The sequence below is a fragment of the Sprattus sprattus genome (assembly GCF_963457725.1).
Source record: "Sprattus sprattus genome assembly, chromosome: 15".
NCBI lineage: Eukaryota > Metazoa > Chordata > Actinopteri > Clupeiformes > Clupeidae > Sprattus > Sprattus sprattus.
The window spans coordinates 15250268-15269829 of record NC_137913.1 but is presented as its reverse complement, the minus strand read 5'-3'; the positions used below and the strand labels follow the sequence as shown (position 1 = coordinate 15269829).

Genomic DNA, 19562 nt, shown 5'->3' with positions numbered 1-19562 from the left:
AAATTGTATTAACATAATGACAGATTTGTTTGTCATTAATGAGCTGCAAGAGGCCAAAAAGGTAGATTCCACTAAGATTTATTGACGTATTGACAACACAAAATTTGGTCCTTTTGGTCACTATATAGCCTTTCATCCCCATTAGAGGGAGCCATGGTTGCATCTTTTCATCTGCTTCCTTATATGGCTGTTCTGAGCCTCCATGTAGACAAAATGGAGGAAAGAATAACAGAGCAGCAGAATGAGCGGAGAGAGCAATGTCTTGCTCGTAGAGGTGCACCTCATGTTCACAAGCACTGTACCTCTTCTGGGATTCTGGCTACATGTCTCTTGGGGTTGCTCAGTTGAGTTCATTAAGGTTTGGGGCGAGCTCTACGTGTCCAGTTGCAGCTAGGTTAAGAGTCCGATAAAACACATCCGAAAGCAAGTTGGGCAGTCGTCAAGACATTCCTTGGTTGTGGATGCAGCTGGGACAGCAGTGCAGGGTGTCGTGGATGAAGAGGTCACACTCCACACAGAATACAGTCCGACACACAGGGCAGGTGAACACCTACACAACCACACACACACACACAAAGGACAGAGAATTATTTTGATATAGTCAGGGTCTGTGTCTATTCAAATACAGCAGGTTGCACATGAAGGACTGTTACTTACACTTTGGTCTTTCAGTTGACCTTGACAGGCTTGGCAAAACCTGAGAGTAAAACACAATGTCAGGATTTCCACTACTTATCAGATTGAGTTTAACATGACGCTTGAGTGAGAGCCAACCCGCAGGCAGTTTCAGTCAAGGTTGGGCCAGAAACTGTTCCGTCCCTCACTGCAGGTTTCTAAATACTGTAAGTCATGAGGAGAAGGTCCAGCACTAATGGCATTGACATACAGGTGATCTGACTGTGATTTTCTGCCAATTCCTCAAAGTCACAATACACGACAGTGGTACAGCAGGTAGAGGAGTGGTTCAGTAACTGGAAAGTTGGAAGGTTGCTAGTTCAATTCCTCCTAACCAAGTGTGTAAGTGTCCTTGAGCAAGACATCGAACACCTTACTGCTCCTGATGTATAAATGCAATTTCCTTGTAAGTTGCTTTGGATAAAAGCGTCTGCTGAATGACTAAATTTAAAATGCCCCAAATAATAACAACAATACCAGTGAGAGGATGTATAACCCCCCTCACACACACACACACATAAACACATTAACAATAACAGTGGCAGTGAGGGGGTGTACCTCTCTCCTGTAAGTTCTTCCAGGGGACTCTCCTGGAAGGCATCCAGGGGAAAGAGATGATGGAAGGACCGTGCCAGGTGAGGAGCAGACACCAGCGTCAGACCTGTGGGCATGGACCCGAGAGGTGAATGGTTGTCGCCTAAGATCATGTTCATCCTCATATCTGATCCGTTAGATCCACCCATTTCTGTAGAAACTACAAGGATTATGCTGAAAGGAGTCAGACAACTAGCTACATATTTATAGATGTATAGATTTATACATCTATATGCTTGTATATTGCTTATACAATATATATATATATATACAGTATATTGCTTGTCCATTCAAGGTCATTCTGAATACAAAATGTACACAAAAATATCTCCATCTTTATTGTGAATGCTGATTTTGACACATTTCGCAAGATTGTTCCTTCAGCTCTTTCAAGCTGTGGGCTACTGATGCATAGCACATGTCAAAACCTGGTGATGATTATGTAGCCAATACATATAAGGACATACAACCTTTCAATGAATCAGTATACACACATGAATCAACTGAGATAAATACATACCACAAACCTTACACTCGACAGGTAATTCTGTGTACTTGGCTCTGCATTGGGGGCAGTAGTATCCTCCAAAACCCAGTCCAGGACCACCAGTGCTATCCAAGTGCCTGGAGAATCAAACCAAACAACATGTATTACCCATAATTTGTACACAATTAAACAGAAACATGGTTTTCCAACGTTTTCACCCAATTAAAGGCAAAGTCCACAATTCTTACACAATACACCTTTTGACAGATCCAGTTAGTTGCTCCTTGGTGTCCTTTAAGTGTGTGTGTCTGTTCAGTGTGTGTACTCAAAAAACCGTTAAACGTTAATCATGGCTAACAGGTGTCCCCTAAACGTTTTGCAGGATTATTTAACAATCTTAACTAACTTGTACATGTCTATTCTGGCCAGCATCTTCAAAATAAGCTCTTCACTTAAAAACGGGAGGACAGGATATACTGACATCATACAAAGACTTTGAAATATTTGAATCAAATAGACAAATCCTCACTCACGCCATGCTGAAGGATGGCTTGGCATCTTGTTCTGACATGGTAGCAATGATGTGTTGTGGGAAACCTGCAAAGGAGAGTCCCAGGTCTGAGTATTAAACGGCTGACCTGAACCTTTACATGAAACGGTGCACCAAAATATGACAGATTTTCAAATGCCAGGTACTAAGGGTTGTACACAGTCTGGAATTATTCCTAAAATCAAACATTCCTATTGCCATGCAATATGGAAGGTCGGAACATGACTAAGAACCTCACAAAGGACTATGTATTGGGCCAATTTGTAAGGTTGACGGTCATAAATTAATAGAAATTGTCACAACAAAAAAGTGGTTGAATTGACGAAAATACCGCTTGAACATCATATTTGCTGTGCTGGAAGCTACACCTATGGTAATAGTATCACAGCATCTATCTTCTCCCGGAGTGCAGGTTATTGGTAACTCACCCATGCGGATGAGGGAGCACTCAGACGAGGTGCTGGCCGGGGGAGGCTTCACATGCAACATCAACAACTCACGGAAATGGCATTCATCCAGGATGACATTGTAGGAACCTGTTGTTCACATTACAAATAACAAATGTTGGTGAAAGGGTGAGTTAGATGGAAATCTAAATAAATGGATCAATAATTAATCGATCCAACTTAATAACCAACCAGACAAAATAGTAAACACTGTTTACAGTGCTTACAAAAAACAGTATTAACATATAAACTACGTTAAAGTATGCATTGTGTTAAATAACTACGATAAAGTGCTCTTAAGGTCTTCATCATTTGTAGTCATCATGTGTTACGACTGCTCACCCCCAGTGTCTCGTGTGAGGACAGTGCACACTCGCACCTCTGCAGACAGGCCTATCACCGACACACGGATTTTCAGGCCTTGCAGAGTCTGGGAGACGAGACAACCACAATGAGATGACAGAAGTTGACGGTACCTTTTACTATACATAACAACCCCTGTGAGGACAAGATAGACCATACTGGTCACAATAAATAGCTAGATTCTCTGAACAGTGAGTATTTCAGGTTTTATTTACAACTATAAGGTTTAAATAGGGTTTTAACATATCAAGACTGTTTCTTTCTTCATAATTATGCACTCAAAGGCAAGGTCCGGGATTCTAATGCAATACTGCAAGGAGTAACTTTCTAACTTTGACACAAAGTGTACTGGAATAGAACTGCAGACCTTGACTTGAAAGATTTTCGCTTTCTAGATATCCACATTTCAATACTCTGCTTTGACCATTTTAAGCATACCTTCACGAGTTCATTAATGTTTGCAGGGTCACATGTTGTTAGGCTGCTGAGGACGATCAGAATCTCTCTACTGGTATGTCCCGGCATGTGCCTGAACAAAACAATTAAAAGATGATAGAAAAACCAGGAGAAATATGGTTCATAGCCAGGTCATAGCCAGCTGCTCTCACTACCTTGTGTTAAAGCCGAAGTACTTCTGCACACACAGCTCTGTGCAATACAGATAAGGATGTGCGGATTGGTGTGTTCCAAGTATACTTGTTTTGGTGCAGTTGTAGGCAAAGATCATACAGACAAGCTGAGTGCGTGCGCACAACGACCTTAGTGCACTGAGCGCACGCAAACTACTGCACGCTCAGTTTCGTTCACGCCCAATCAATGCTGACATGTCCGTACAGACCCAACATTTTGCTGCAGCACGGACAGTCCGTACAGACTGTGTGGATGATGTAAAAATATGCGTCCGTGTCTGCAGAAGTATACCAAACACTTAACTCCTCACGCTAATGACTTACTTCAGAGTCTGCATTGCAAGGTTAATGGAGTTGTAGAGGGAAGGCTCTCCAATACATGTAGTGTCCACCGCTTTCTTGAGGGCAGTGATATGCTTCTTGGGGTTCCCTAGCCATAAAACAAATTACAGAACGCGTGTTAAGGTTTGGTCTGATGAACACTGTGATGACATAACCTTTAATATTTGAGAAAATTGCTAAATTCTAGCGCTTCATCTCTGACTTCAAGCCTGGATTTTCACAAGTCATTGCTAATGTGGTGGTTGGTTGTTAATCCCACCTCACTTAGGGTAAATAAATCTATAATGCTTGGCTCTTGAGGATAATGATTTTTATATTATAAATGTAATCTCTGAAAATCAAACTCAAAGGCAGTTTTATACACAACTGTAACAACTGCATTTCATCATGACTTGAGCAAATTTCATCATATCTTGAGATCAACTCACCAGAAAGGTCAGTCAGTTTCTGCGCCCTCTTGTTTTGGGTGGTTATAATTCCTATCTGTAAAACAACAACATGGACCTTGATAACATGGAAAGCACCGGAATAGCAACCGAAAGAGGCAAGGTAATAACAGGTAAGAATATACACAGAGAAGAAACACAGAGAAACTGGAAATAATTCTTACCTGACTGATTGGGTTCTGGTCAAAGTACTCGTCCACAAAAAACTCCAGAAGCTACAAAATTAAGAGATTACAATTTGAGAAACGTGCAGTCCTTTGAGAAAAAGTTGGTATCTTTTATCACTGCAGACAGACATTACCAGACAATGCAACTGCCATTCTGCTCAGAAACTTCCTCACCTTCAGGGTAGAGGTCAGGCGGTTAGGCTTTAAGTCATGGTCATCCATGGTTCGGGAGGTGTCAACGACAACAAACAGGTGCCGCATCTTCAATAAAACAAATCATGACAACCAGTTCATTCATTTGGGACCTATATAGTCAGAGTCAATCTGCGCAGAAAAACATTCGATGCTCACCATCCCCAGTCGGACCTGCCCATGGCTCTCGATGACCCTGGCATGTTAGAGAGGAAATTGAGGGTGAGGAAAGTATGAAATACTGGATGATAATTTAGTTAAATGCCCTCTGAGGCAACCCCACCTTTTCCTTTTGCTCTGGAAAAGAATGTCTTCTACTGTGGCCTTCAGAGATCCAGACTCATCCTCTTTAAGCACCTCCCTATAGAAAAAGACACACAGTGATTTTTTTAGGCTGTTTCACTTGCCTTACCATGTGTCTTATTTCACATGAGTGATGCATTTCATGTGTGAGACACATTTTAAAAGTAAACGACTGAGACCAGTTGTTCCAAATACAAACCCTATCAGACATAAATCAATAGGAGACAAATACTTACCAGGTCCGCTCGTAACCCCCTTCCCACCTCTTGGCAATCTCCGGCTCTTCATCCATTTTGTTGAAATCCAAGCACCTATAAAACTAAATTGCCACCCAAATGTAAGAGATGCTAGCTCGCTAACGACGTACTCTTCTTCGTACCTCAAATTCTATGAGCTCAGCTTTTTAGCTTAATTTTTCGCGAAATCATAGAACAGCTCTTTATGTAATACTGCGCCCTATGTGGAAACCAACTTGCTTTATCTCCTCCTGCTGCTCGCCTTTGAATTAAGTTATCTCTTCAATAAATAAACAATACCTATATGGAAAACTACCAACAATAAAGGCAAAGGCATGTGAGATTGGTTTGTAGAAAGCTAACCACTTTGTGATTCTATTACTCTATTCTTTAGAAATACAGCTTTTATCGAAGTCATTCCAAATTTGAATAGACAAACAAAACAGTGTATTTTCAACTGAAACCCGAACAGCTGGCTAGATGGATATTTTGCACAATAAACAAACGACGTGATGCATATAAAGTACTTACTTTTAGAATGAACTAGATATGAGAGCATACGCCTTGTGACAGGTAAAATAAGACTTCGCAAATACTACACAAGCTCAAGCTCAACTTCACAGGGATGTCAGTGTAACTACTTAAATGTCCGGTCGGAAACGTCTAATGCACTGTTGCTTCCGCATACAACATTGAATGGGCTCTCATTGAATCTTCAAAATGCATTACATGAATATACCAGAAAAGATAATATAGATAGATTAAACAAATAATGATAACCATGAAAAAAGGTAATCCAGATATCATGTTTTATTTCGAATTCATATTTACAATATAAAACACTGTACACTTAAATCCTTTCATAGCCTTGTATCTGGCATTTTTGAGAAGTGAATACAATTCTAAATCTCCAAAAATAAAACACTAAAAACATAGAATTGAGTTGACGAATACGAATTTGATTACCTGAGCATAAAGTATATCTTAATAATGTATTTTCAGTGGTTTAAATGCAGAGAGATAACACATTGGCCTATATACAAATCTAAAGTGACATGTTGGAATGCAAATATCAGTTAAAATATAAAATAGCAAGTTTAAAATAGCTTAAAAAGGAGGTAAGCTTTAAAAAACGGTCAATTCCATTTTGTTTTCAGGCTCAAGCTTAGTTTTGAGAGGGCATCCAACAATGATTTAAATGATACCATATCACTTAAGAGTAAAAGAAGAACTGAGACTGGTATTAGAATACATTCTTAGTGGAGGAGGTACTTTCACAGACTGCAGCAAAGCACTTGCACAAACATAAGAACAGTTTAAAACAGTTAGACCGTTTGACTCATCTTGGCTCCCAATCCCAAAAGAAACACTCAGAGACTAAAAGGTCTGAGCAAAGGACAGAGACAACAAAGGTCAAAGGTCAGCCTTCATGGTCTGCGGTCATATTGACTGACCCTCTTCTTTATGTGGGACAGCTTAGCCTTCAGGTACTTGCACCTCTTCTTCTTCATTTGGTACTCCGTTGACTACAGAGGGAGAAAAACAAAATGAGAAAATAGTATTTACAAGGTTTCTATCTGTTAAAGGTCAAGTAAGGTCAAAAAGCAGGTCTAAAATGATTTATGATTGAATTAAAAACAAGATTTACAAGAATAAAATGCAGTTAGTTGGGAATTATATACATACCTTCTTTAGGTTCTTCAATCTGTTGTATTCATCCATGGCATCCTGTTTTCAAAAACATTTTAACGGTCAGGCAGGCTCTTAAAGGCTCTTTAAGTGAGATTATGTTATAATGTAATTTAGTAATGTTTTGGCCTTAAATTCTAGAATACAGTCTCTGTGAAACCCACCAGGAATTGTGGGCTGCCCTCCTTCAGTCGGTCCAGCTCTCGGTCCACCTCTGCCAGTCCCAGGTTCACATCATCGAGCTCAGCCTGGATGCGCTTGTACTCCATATGGTCCCCATCAAACTCACGCTTATAGTCGAGCCTCTGCTCCTCAGTCACAATAGGAGGGAGCTCACTGCAAAACAAGGAAGTGAGGGAGAAATGAACCAGGGGAAAATGGATGTTTGTGTGTGTGTGTGTGTACGGAAAGGGAACACTGCCGTGTTGTTCGGAAAGTCTTGCTATGTTGAGTCATCAGATTTCACTTATTAGTGGTACCCTGTGATCAGACATCTTGTCAAATTTCTTGTTATTTTACCAACAATTGTCAAAATTCTAAGACACAAGGGTTGAAAAATGCCCTCTTAGATGTTCCTTGGTATATTATATACAGCTGCGGAAAAAATTAAGAGACCACTTCAAAATTATCAGTTTCTCTGGTTTTACTATTTATTGGTATGTGTTAAAGTAAAATGTACATTTTAGTTTTATTCTATAACCTACTGGCAACATTCCTACCAAATTTCAAATAAAAATATTGTCATTTAGATCATTTATTTGCAGAAAAATGACAATTGGTCAAAATAGCAAAAAAGATGCAGTGTCTTCAGACCTCGAATAATGCAAAGAAAACAAGCTCATATTCATTTGTAAACTACACAATACTAATGCTTTAACTTAGGAAGAGTTCAGAAATCAATATTTGGTGGAATAACCTTGATTTAAAATCACAACTTTCATGTGTCTTGGCATGCTCCACCAGTCTTTCACATTGCCGTTGGGTGACTTTATGCTACTCCTGGCGCAAGAATTCAAGCAGCTCGGCTTCTTTTCATGGCTTGTGACCATCCATCTTCCTCTTGATCACATTTCAGAGTTTTTTTTATGGGATTCAGGTCTCGAAATTGGGCTGGCCATGACAGGGTCCTGATCTGGTGATACTCCATCCACACCTTTACTGGCCTGGCTGTGTGGCATGGAGCATTGCCCTGCTGGAAAAAACACTTCTCAGAGTTGGGGAACATTGTCAGAGCAAAAGGAAGCAAATTTTTCTTCCGGGACAACGTTGTACTTTGCCTGGCTGAGGTTTGTAAAAGACCATAAGGATTGAACCAAAGCGGACTGGAGGGTCTCCTAGTTCGTCTTCTCTGATGAGTCCAATTTCACAGTAGGTGCAAGACTCTGTGGCTTGTAGGCCTCTCCAGGTCTCCGTCTAACCATCAGACGACCATGTGTTGGGCAAAGCTGAAAATTGGACTCATCAGAGAAGACGAACTAGGAGACCCTCCAGTCGGCTTTGGTTCAATCCTTATGGTCTTTTACAAACCTCAGCCAGGCAAAGTACAACGTTGTCCTGGAAGAAAAACTTGCTTCCTTTTGCTCTGACAATGTTCCCCAACTCTGAGAAGTGTTTTTTCCAGCAGGGCAATGCTCCATGCCACACAGCCAGGCCAGTAAAGGTGTGGATGGAGTACCACCAGATCAGGACCCTGTCATGGCCAGCCCAATTTCGAGACCTGAATCCCATAAAAAACCTCTGAAATGTGATCAAAAGGGAAAGTGGGATGGTCACAAGCCATGAAAAGAAGCCGAGCTGCTTGAATTCTTGCGCCAGTAGTAGCATAAAGTCACCCAACGGCAACGTGAAAGACTGGTGGAGAGCATGCCAAGACACATGAAAGTTGTGATTTTAAATCAAGGTTATTCCACCAAATATTGATTTCTGAACTCTTCCTAAGTTAAAGCATTAGTATTGTGTAGTTTAAAAATGAATATGAGCTTGTTTTCTTTGCATTATTCGAGATCTGAAGACACTGCATCTTTTTTGCTATTTTGACCAATTGTCATTTTTCTGCAAATAAATGATCTAAATGACAATATTTTTATTTGAAATTTGGTAGGAATGTTGCCAGTAGGTTATAGAATAAAACTAAAATGTACATTTTACTTTAACACATACCAATAAATAGTAAAACCAGAGAAACTGATAATTTTGAAGTGGTCTCTTAATTTTTTCCGCGGCTGTATGTATTTGAACATTCCTCTCTCCTTCCAAACTATGGCTATGACCATGTATACCAGTCTCCATGTGCCTATGTCTGACCAGACAGACCCTTACCTGTCCAAGTCAAGGTCATCCAGTTCATCCCCTGACTCTGCTCCCGTGTCAAAGTCCTTCAGCTTGCTCTTCAGACCCCCCAATGAGCTTGTAATGTCAGAGCTTCTGTAAACACATGGACACACACCTCTTTGGTAAACAACTCACATACACCTACATGTAACTTTGCAACTTTATCATTTGGGATCTAAATGGTTAATTGCATAATGTGGATAGTATTCGTGCTTGTTTAAATGGGTTCTTTGTTTCCCTAAGAAACAAGCTCTTCCCGTTCACGTTACACAAAAAACAAGGTGTAACACAAAAAACAAGGTGTGACAATAGTCCTTAGTAAGATCACACTATACGTGTTAGACTACATTAGTTAAGTTCGAAAATAACTTATGTACTTGCTGTTTGTTGTCTTTTGTTTGTTGATTTTTTAGACACTGCTAATGAAGCTGTCTAGCTGTGATATTTACATACAATTGTTGACTGTTAACGCAAATGTGAGGTTCAGATGTCAGATAGTAACTCTCAGTGAGACATTATGCTCTCTTGTCCCAAAATAAATACCTTTATAAACACCTTTTCAAAATAAATGACTGAAGTAAATGATCGGCCTATAATCTACTGTCTATAGTGTATTATAGTTTATTATGAACCTACTTTAATACTACTGGCATCACATTCATGGCGTTTGGAATGCTATGCATGTCAGACACACTTTCCTTTTCCAGACAGTTTTACATTTGATTTCTACTGCTCATGTTGCTAGTATGCAAGTAAAGTAGGGGTGCCAACTTTTAAAATATCTGATTTTAAACATGCAAGACATCCAGCTCACCCTGGGAGGTATATTGGTTTCGCCATATCCATGCTTTGGTCCAAAAAGTTTCTAGATCCACCAACTTGGTCATTATGGTCATTCACCAACGCCTCTGGTTCCCCAGACACACTCTTCACCTATAACCAGGGCAAAAAGGCGAACAATGTGGGTCTGTTTTTCGTGCCAGAATGAAATGGATAAAAACAACATTTCACTCTGAATGCACCACACATGTTTAAAGGGTGGCATGACATGGCAGATAAAAATACCTGCATGCATTCCACAGAGGAGGCCAAGCCCGTCTGTGTGGTAAATAGTTTAGATGAACTCTAAATCTTGATCTGACAGAACCGGTTCCCCCACTCCCACCCAAGCTGAAACTCATCACACATACTCTGGACGGTGAAACCAAAACAGCACAATTCAACTCTTAATGAAAGATAAAATCAGTGGCTCCTTCCTTAAAATTTCAACAATTTAGGAAATTAAATATATATGTACAATGGTATTTCTAAACTATGGGTTTTGATGTTTACATTTCCAAAAGATTAGAATTTAAGACACACAGACAATTTAATGAAAATGGTATGAGAGGTTATAAGAGTTAACAAGGTTATTTCAGGAAACAATTCCTCAGTCCATCAAAACAACCATACAACTTCTTTGAAAAAGAAAAGGCTGCAGGTAACCACACCCAGAAACTGGACACGAAACTACTGATCCCGCCCTCCCGCACAGCAGTATCTTTGCACCTGACATCCCAGGTTTACTCAAAAGCCAAAACATGCCATGCTCTTTCTGTCCAAGGTCAAAGTAATGTTTTTTTTTAAGCTGTCAAAATGTAAATAAATGCATAAAACAAGAACAACAACCAGAGTGATGCATAACATGGGATTGCCCACCTTTTCATGGTTCCTTCATAATTAACAAACATGTTTGTTTTCTTGACATTAAAAACAATCTTCATCTACAAGCAATGCTCCCACTGATTGTTATTGAGAACTGGGTATTTGTGCTGAACATTTCACAACAAAGGTCAACCAACACACTTAACATCCACACAAGACATAATTATGGTATTCTATATGACAGGGTCAGTCTTTACTCTACCCACCCACGCTCCAACACTTTGGGGTCCCATTTCTCTGAGCATCTTAACTTCCTCCCACAGGACGCGATCCCTGCCATATCTACGGATCTTGTTGCGAGTCCTCACAGCGAATACAAGCAGGATGATGAGGCCCACAACAACGAGGAACCCAAGAACTATGGCAACGGCCTAGAAGAGAGAGGGGGGAGGGGGGGTGAATTAACACCATACAAAATTCAGATTGTGTAACAATAACAGTGACATCATGACCAAGACAACCCCACGTGAACCTGACATGGCAAAACTTGGTGAATGGTGAAACTCAAGGAATGACATGCAGGAATGTAATGCAAGTAAATGAACGTAATGATGGATCAGAGAAGAATTCATAAGCAGGTTAATGTGGAAGGAATCCACCTTCACGTCTGGTGATTTATGGAATATCAGAACAAAATGAACTGCTGAATTGTGCAATATCTGAGCTTGTATGATCGAGCTTGTATGATCGTGTATTTTATAAAGCTGTTATCCTTAATATGTGCAAATACACACCAGCCATGTTACAATGACAAATCATCATTATCACTGCAAACTCACCTCCTGGGGGTCCACCACACAATAGTGATACATGTACTGGTTGATGAAGTTGACTGAGGACGTTTGTTGGTTTTGGAACTGAGAACACATCATTTGGATCTGGCTGTACATTACAGACCCTGACGACTGGGCCCTCGGGTTGACAGCCACCAGGTAGACAATAGTAGCAATGAGCATTAGGAGAGCCAAGATGGCAGAAATGATGATGGAGGCCAAGTAGAACTTTGGTGAGCGTGCAGAGCCCTGGCGTGACACCACCAGGATGAAGATGATCAGCACAGCAATGAAGGTGATGGCTGCTACTGCGATCATGAAGCCCTTGCCCGTTTTGGGATTCATATACTGACCCCCACCATAGCCACCATAGCCTCCTGCACCTCCGCTTCCGCCCCCTCCATAACTGCCTCCGCCGCCAAAGCCGCCTCCACCACCATAACTGCCTCCGCCATATCCGCCTCCCAACTGTGATCCGATGCCTCCCAGCCCCATTGCAGACATGTCATAGTCCCAGACCAGTGTGGAGGCCACACAGGCAAACACACCCACACACATAATGATGATGATGATGGAGAGTATCTTCATCACACCAGGTGGGGAAGTCCAGCGGTAGAAGTGCAGGACCTGGTCGTCTGGGTAGTAAGAGAAGGTGTGCTGGGACTTGTTCCGGCTGCCATGCCTGCAGACAAAAGGCGGATTGGTTTTCTTAAACGGTCACTTCCATACTAATATCCACAATTCTACAGCCTGTTGTTCATTTCAATGACATCAGTGCCCTTATTATGTTTCAGTTTTTGAGGAAGCCCAACTTTAAACTTCGCAAATAGAGCTATATTTCAAAACAATGCAAGAATTTAATTGAATGCTAAGAATTAGCAGCATCATTTCAAGCTTGGTATGAGCAAAACTCTGATATACCTGTTGCTTCCATATGGAGGTGGGCTACTGTGCTTATTTGGCGGCATTGTGGTGGGTCCACACTTCTATCACAGTTGCACTGGTGTGAGCTGTAGAAGGGAAAAATACATTTAGACTGGCGACAACAGAATCTGTAGGGACATACATAAGTCAATCACAGCAGTCTTGAGAACAAAGTGCACAGATAATAGGTATGTTGACATAGAATGTTCGCCGCGAGCGGTTGTTGTCTCAATAACATGATCCACTCTGCGTTAATACTGTCAATATGTGTCATACAAAATTCACTCCTCGCCGCCTGGTGAGAGTATGTTTGTCCTGAATACGTCAGTATTTACATCGAGTACAACCACTGTAATCGTTAGACATTTCGAGCTTTCAGCCCTGAGGTGTTTTCAGTTCACCGCAACTCTCTGAAAATGTGAGTGGCTTTCAACCGGTCAGCGGACTTCATCTAAAGCCTTGGACACTGATGAAAGATAGGTGGACTTGAATTTAAACTTCTTATCTTGGTACATACGAAATTTCATCGAAATCCATGGTCGAGAAAGTATTAAACTAAATCGCGGAAAATTGTTAGTCATTGTTAGTCAATTGTGATGAGTAGATTAGCGAACGTCCTGTCAGGTGCACTGCAGCAGGCGTCGTTCGTGAATATGAATGGCCGCTTATTAATTATAGTTGTTTTCAGTGAGGTACCATGGGTCTAACGCCCATTCCAACTAAATGTTCATGGTTTCACTTGAAAGAACTAACAAAAGTCTACCTTCTGTTCAAATTCCATGCAAATATCTGATAAAATGAGGAAGTTACAAGCAAAAACATGTGACTAATAAGCGTTTTCGGTCACATGACTTCCATTGTAAGTAATGTATAATATTTTGATATAATCGGTGATATTACAAATACCATAACTCTCTCAATCCTCAACTGATTTTCACAATCCAGGTGTCATTGTAAAGGGAATGTCTGTCTCTGTCTAGTCATGTAGTTGAGTTTAGGGGTGTTTGAAAATTTTGTCATCATACCTACAGATAATAATAACCTTGTTCAATAGCATAACTAATCTTAAAATAAAAATGAAACAATTATCCCCGACTGCATTAACCTAGAAAATAAATAGGCAAAGAAAAAAAAGAGAGGGTCATTACGAGTTAAGGGCAAAAAGCTTGATTTACTGAAAAGAAGTTACACGGCACCCTTAGAGAAGATTCAAAACCGCGAAAATATGATGCTTGAAGAAAAAATACGGCGTCAACTAGGTAGGCTACACTACTTTAACCTTGTGTTACCTAAACATATGAGACCAGGTTTCCTAAAATGTCGGTTACGCATAGTTTATGTGATACGTCAGGAGTCAAACAGACGACAAAAGAAAAGAAAATTGTCTTCAGAAGTCTGCTCCTGTGAGTAAACAGTTTTCAGATCTGTAAGAAGTAGGCCTACAGTTTATATTTTTCGAGTGTTCTAAGCAGAACCTAGGCCTTCACTGCGGGACAACAATGGCTCTTCTATGGCGAGGAAACATCACATAAACATTATCCAATATGACCATCCATTTACAGTGACAAACCTAGCAACAAAAACTATTAAGAGTGCGGCAATTCGCATGATCTGATACTACAGCATGAACAGATACTACATTTTAAACAAAGACAACAGTCGTAAACTCACCTCCTCCACTGAGCTCCTGTCGTAGTCTGGGAAACAACACTTGTCCTCTATCCCCAAGGATAACTCATTATGGTAATCATGTTGAACACACCTGTTCGCATCCTCATACAGCCTCCTCCTCCTTCTCGGCACTGGTGAACATGCCCCGCCCCGCCCCGCCCTGAATCTACACAAATAAAAAAATACACGACTTTTTCGAAAGACGCCACCATTCAGCTATGACCAGTAGCCTACATAAAAGTACACCCAACAGGTTCTACCTGTCCTTTGTCTGCCATACCAGGAAGCGCGTTTGCTTCCCCCCCTAGTAGCCAACACCTTAAATGCTGGCCGTCAACAGTGTAGTTTGTCAGTCATACATTAGCAAAATGAAGAGCGAAAATAGATGTAATTGCAATATTGGCTTATCCAAATACATTTACGGCTTACTTTATTAAACTCATAAAACCCTTGGCTTAAGGGTACAATATTCTTGTTATCATACTTCTAAATTGTGACCATTAAAAAATGTCTCACAAACCTGGATGAGAAGCCTCTAAGCCTAACTTAAATTATATATATTAAATTCCCTTTTGGTTCTTTCAGAGAACCAATACTCTTTATATCTCTAAAAGCTTGCATTTCTTGATAATAGCTTGTATGGATAGGCTTGATGACAGCCTGTCTATTTCACCTTTTTTCTATCAATAAGAGAATAGATCAATCCAACAACTTACATCAGAAGTCTATGGGGCACTCACTTCAGTTTAACTATATTATGAAAGAAAAAGCAAGAACATACAAGAGACACAGCTTTTTTGTTTTTTGTTTTATGCAGTAAGGTAACTAAAGTCCATGCAATGCAGGCTATACATTTTATACAGATCGGTCGTCTGCACAAGTCATTTGTGGCATTTTCTTAATTCCTTTGAACTCCTTTTAACTACAGATCATAAAAACACAGAACACTTTCTCTCGGTCATGTAAATAATATGCCTACTGATAAGGAAGAACACAAAAGAACTGATGAGCACTGTTCATAATGAAAGTGACTTGACCTTTAAAAAAAGGTAAAGCATATTAATATTACTGAAAACATGGATCAGAAAACGTAAACTTTACCCAAATTCCTTCATGCTTAAAATGCTGGAAGTTATTAAAAACAAATGGAGGCGTGATAAAGACAGAACCCTCATGTTTGCAGATAAAACATTGTTTGCATTTTTATCACAGTAACGGTCCTTGGTGCTACCCTTACACTTTGTACATCTTGCAGTAGTCCAGCAATGTAACACCTGCTAGGTCATTTTGGATAAAGTGATCAGAAACTGTTATCCTCTCTCCATTTGCAGCCCTGTTCCATGAGGATCTAGCATATCTCAGTTATCTCAGTAAATCTGGCATATCTCAGACAGACAGCAGATGCTTTCATCTGACTCAATGAGACTGATGTCTGAACAATCTGGTAACTTCCTCTGGCAGCCTCCTCCATTCAGGTTGCACTCCACTGTGTTTCCCGGCTGGGCTGTAGCCATTAATGTTCATATTCATATATTTTCTTCTTTATGTGAGACAGCTTGTTCTTGAGATATTCACATCTCTCCTTTTTCTCCACAAATGTGGGATCCTGTGGATATAACATACAGTGATGGTCATACATATATGCATGAACACACACACACACACACACACACACACACACACACACACACACACACACACACACACGTGTGGACCCCAGGAAGAGTAGCTGGTGTCTTTGGCATCAGCTAATGGGGATCCAAATAAAATAAAATCAAACACACACTATGTTTAATGCAGAAAACATAATATAGACTTGTAGTAATATATAAATTATCCCACAACAATATTTGACTAAAACAGTGACTAAAATGTGATGTATAAAGAACACTTGGCCATGACAGTGCTTTTTGTTACAAATGTGAAACTATAAAGCTACAAAAACTAACTGGCATGTGAAGCTGCCAGGCAGTCAGATATGCAGAGGGGGAATTCTGTTTAGGGGAATGCATATTGAAATGGGAGTGGAAGCACTGGAAACTCCCAACAGACACTTCCGACAATGTTTGAGGTCACTACCACTCACCATTTTTTTCCTCTGATATTCCTGGATGACTGCATTGATACGCTCCTGCTCCTGAAGGTGAAATGCACACACAATTCCAATTAAACCAAACATTCTAAATTGTCTTTATACTCAATATATTACTAAATATTACATTGCCATATGATGATTTTAATGGTAACTAAGAGGGGAGTGGAAGGTACCATTTGGCTGGAAGGACGAATATTCTGCATCATGTCATCCATCTCATCAAACTTTTTAATCTGGGCCTCAACCTCAGCATGTAGCTCCTTGTACTCGGCATACTGGTCATTGAACACTGCCTTATACTGGTCGCGTTCCTCATTGGAGTGAATGATAGGGTATTTCCTGTATTTGTATATGAGACAGAGGGGGGGGGATGTTTGTACTTCACACAAGGATCAGCTTGCTTGAACTGTGAACTGAAGCTCTAAAATGTAGAGTAGAGACCTCTAGCAGAGACTTCTAAAATTAATCTAAAAATGAATTCAGATTGGACCCGAACTCACTGCACATAATCGGGAATCATCACAGGTTTGGGAATGTGCCCAGCTGGGATGTGACCCTGGATGATCTGCGCCTTCATCATGGGTGCAGGGGATAGAGCTATGTCATCGGGCTCGTCTGACAGCATAGCCCGCCGGATCGGCTCAGAAACACTGGAGCCTGGGCCAGTCTGTACACATGAGGGAGACCAAGGATGAGCAGAAGAGGAAGTGGAAAACAATATGAAGGTAGAGGTTCAACATGCATGTTCAAATGTGAGTTTAAAGAAAGCATGTAAGTTACCAATCCAAGTGGCACTGATACGAATGTCTTCACCTGTACAGAACAAATAAAAACAACAAGGGAGTAATGTAACTTAACCTTATACTGACTGCATTGCGCTCAGTATTCACAAAAAACAAAAAGATATTGTTTAACTGAAATGCCACACTTAAAAATGTGCAGTCCTTCATTATAATCTATTACATTTTTCATCAAATTCAGATGAAACTTCTCACATTCTTCAAACTGTATGTACAGTGCGTGCACTCAAAAATCACTCCAGGGTTTGTGCACAGTCTTAGCTCTGTAAATGGGACACAAAGTATGTGGCACGGGCTGAGCCATAAACTATTCCAGACAATAATAATGTTGCTTCAGAAGCATGAAAGGGAGGGGTATAATCGTATTGGCGGTTGACCTCAAATATCAACAACCTTTCACCAGAATCGAGGACTGCGCCTTTAAAAACAATGGCGTTTTAGATCGCCTCACCTCTTGTGCATATGCCTCACGGCGCATTCGGGATGCCTCGTGCCTCCATAACTTCAGGCAAACGCAAGAACCCACCAGATACAGCACCATGTTGACGAAGAGGAAGATAATGGCTGCAGTTTGACCCGCTTCAGTGCGGCAGAAGACTGCATTGGGACCGTTGTTGAACACATGGAAGTTGCAGAGGCCTCCTCGTGTGGTGTCCCTTACATAGATGATGCCACCGGTCATGTACAGCATGGCCAGTGCAAAATTCATGACACCCTCTGTGATGGGCCACCAACTGGAGTCCAGCAGGATGGTGCGGTAGTACATGCTCATGCCCAGCACCACAAGTATGACGGTCGCCACCCAGGCCAAGCCAGCGACCACAAGGACAAAAGGAGTCTTGGGGCCCGTGTACTGGCTCCCGCCTCCATACATCCCTCCCATAGCGCCACCGGCTCCCCCAACCCCCATCCCAGGCTGGGAATACCCAAACATATTGAACCACTCGTTGTCCTTGTGAACGTAAGCACAGACGCAAGCGAAGACAGCTGCTCCCAGCAGCAGCTCAACACAGCCCAGGATGCGCAGTAGTCCTGCCCAGGACTTCATGTAATCGTAGCGCTGGTGGTAGTCCTCTAGACGCTCACTGTAAGTCATGGCGGAGCGCCCAGACACAGACTCCAGTGGGTCCCCCAGCAACATGGCTTCACGTTCCTTCTGGGAGGTGTAACTTCCTCCTGATCCCCCATAGGGATCAAGGTACGACCCAGGGGCACCCGGAGAAGGGGGGCGGGAATTTGGAGGAGAGCACTCCACCCCATCAGTGGTGGTGTTGTTGTTGTCCTTTGCAGCCCAGCGCTTGCTGCCCTGGAAAAAGTTCTTCACAGAGTCGGGGATGAAGCGATGGACAGGCTTGATGTCCATGGCGTCGTCAGGGTTCTCCTCTGTGTCACTCGGGTAGAACTCTGCTCCAACAGCAGGGTACCTAGGAAGGGGAGGAGCTGGGAGAGGGTTTGCGCTCAGTGCTAGCTCTGTGTCCCTTGCCAGTGACCCAACAGGCACCTGGTCATAATGTGGGGTGTCTCTAACCCAATCCAAGTGAGCACTTGACCCATTCCATGCAGACATGGTGAGCCTTTTTGTCAGGAAACCTACAGAAAAATGTGTAAGACAGTGGCATTACTAGCAACATAATTAGATCAGCTGATAAGATAGATCAGATAGTGTATTCAATATGCTAGGATTTCAAAATAAAGACTCTTTAAACAAGTAAAACCATCCATATGAGTGCTTGGATCCATATACAGTAATACTTAACTACTATATTTAACTGTGAGACCACCCTGTCACCTGCCACTTTCCCTCCTCAACCCACAAAAAACACTTTCCTTAACATCCAGTTGGCTATATTTAATGGTCTAATAAAGGCTAAGGCATCAGGATATCTGAGAGTAACGTGAGAGTAAAATTAAGTCTGATACTGAGAAACCGAAAAAGAGAACACACCTTTTCAGTAAACTTTACGTTGCTGTGCGGTCTCGTAAATGGCTGTTTCAAGGCACCTGTAATTCAGACAAAGAGGAATGTTTGAGTCAGAACAAAGGCCGAACGATTTACTAATGCCTAAAATATAACTGATATTCCTCGGTTTCTCTGAGTCATTATAGGCTACCATACGTTATGATTTTAAAACGGACAATATAGGC

At 41.2% G+C, this 19562-nt stretch overlaps 3 protein-coding genes across 3 annotated transcripts; all 3 read right to left on the bottom strand.

Moving 5' to 3' along the window:
• Positions 1 to 175: 175 nt before the first annotated feature.
• On the bottom strand, positions 176 to 5507 carry gtf2h2 (general transcription factor IIH, polypeptide 2). The gene is made up of 15 exons (XM_080852170.1): positions 5431 to 5507; positions 5175 to 5252; positions 5051 to 5087; positions 4874 to 4960; positions 4697 to 4747; positions 4515 to 4569; positions 4069 to 4174; positions 3554 to 3644; positions 3095 to 3182; positions 2735 to 2842; positions 2290 to 2353; positions 1790 to 1893; positions 1234 to 1336; positions 658 to 697; positions 176 to 550 (listed from the first exon to the last, which is right to left on the bottom strand). Exons 1-15 carry the CDS (start codon positions 5484 to 5486, stop codon positions 440 to 442), a joined length of 1179 nt encoding a protein of 392 aa, XP_080708296.1. The 5' UTR covers positions 5487 to 5507; the 3' UTR covers positions 176 to 439.
• A 1350-nt stretch (positions 5508 to 6857) lies between these two features.
• oclnb (occludin b) lies at positions 6858 to 12895 on the bottom strand (the record flags this gene model as incomplete). Its single annotated transcript, XM_080852597.1, has 8 exons — positions 6858 to 6956; positions 7117 to 7158; positions 7284 to 7455; positions 9439 to 9543; positions 10265 to 10383; positions 11361 to 11525; positions 11934 to 12609; positions 12849 to 12895. 8 exons carry the CDS (start codon positions 12893 to 12895, stop codon positions 6858 to 6860), a joined length of 1425 nt encoding a protein of 474 aa, XP_080708723.1.
• Positions 12896 to 16035: 3140 nt separating this feature from the next.
• marveld2b (MARVEL domain containing 2b) lies at positions 16036 to 18984 on the bottom strand (the record flags this gene model as incomplete). The annotated part of the gene is made up of 5 exons (XM_080852596.1): positions 16036 to 16128; positions 16609 to 16659; positions 16791 to 16956; positions 17118 to 17284; positions 17818 to 18984. 5 exons carry the CDS (start codon positions 18982 to 18984, stop codon positions 16036 to 16038), a joined length of 1644 nt encoding a protein of 547 aa, XP_080708722.1.
• Positions 18985 to 19562: the final 578 nt, after the last annotated feature.

Excerpts from the sequence above, each read along its gene's own strand:
- gtf2h2 (XM_080852170.1), bottom strand. The coding sequence starts at position 5,486 with ATGGATGAAGAGCCGGAGATTGCCAAGAGGTGGGAAGGGGGTTACGAG. Across the intron at positions 4,175-4,514 it reads GAAACTGACTGACCTTTCTG|GGAACCCCAAGAAGCATATC; the intron begins GTGAGTTGATCT and ends TTTTATGGCTAG. Across the intron at positions 3,183-3,553 it reads ACATTAATGAACTCGTGAAG|ACTCTGCAAGGCCTGAAAAT; the intron begins GTATGCTTAAAA and ends CTCGTCTCCCAG.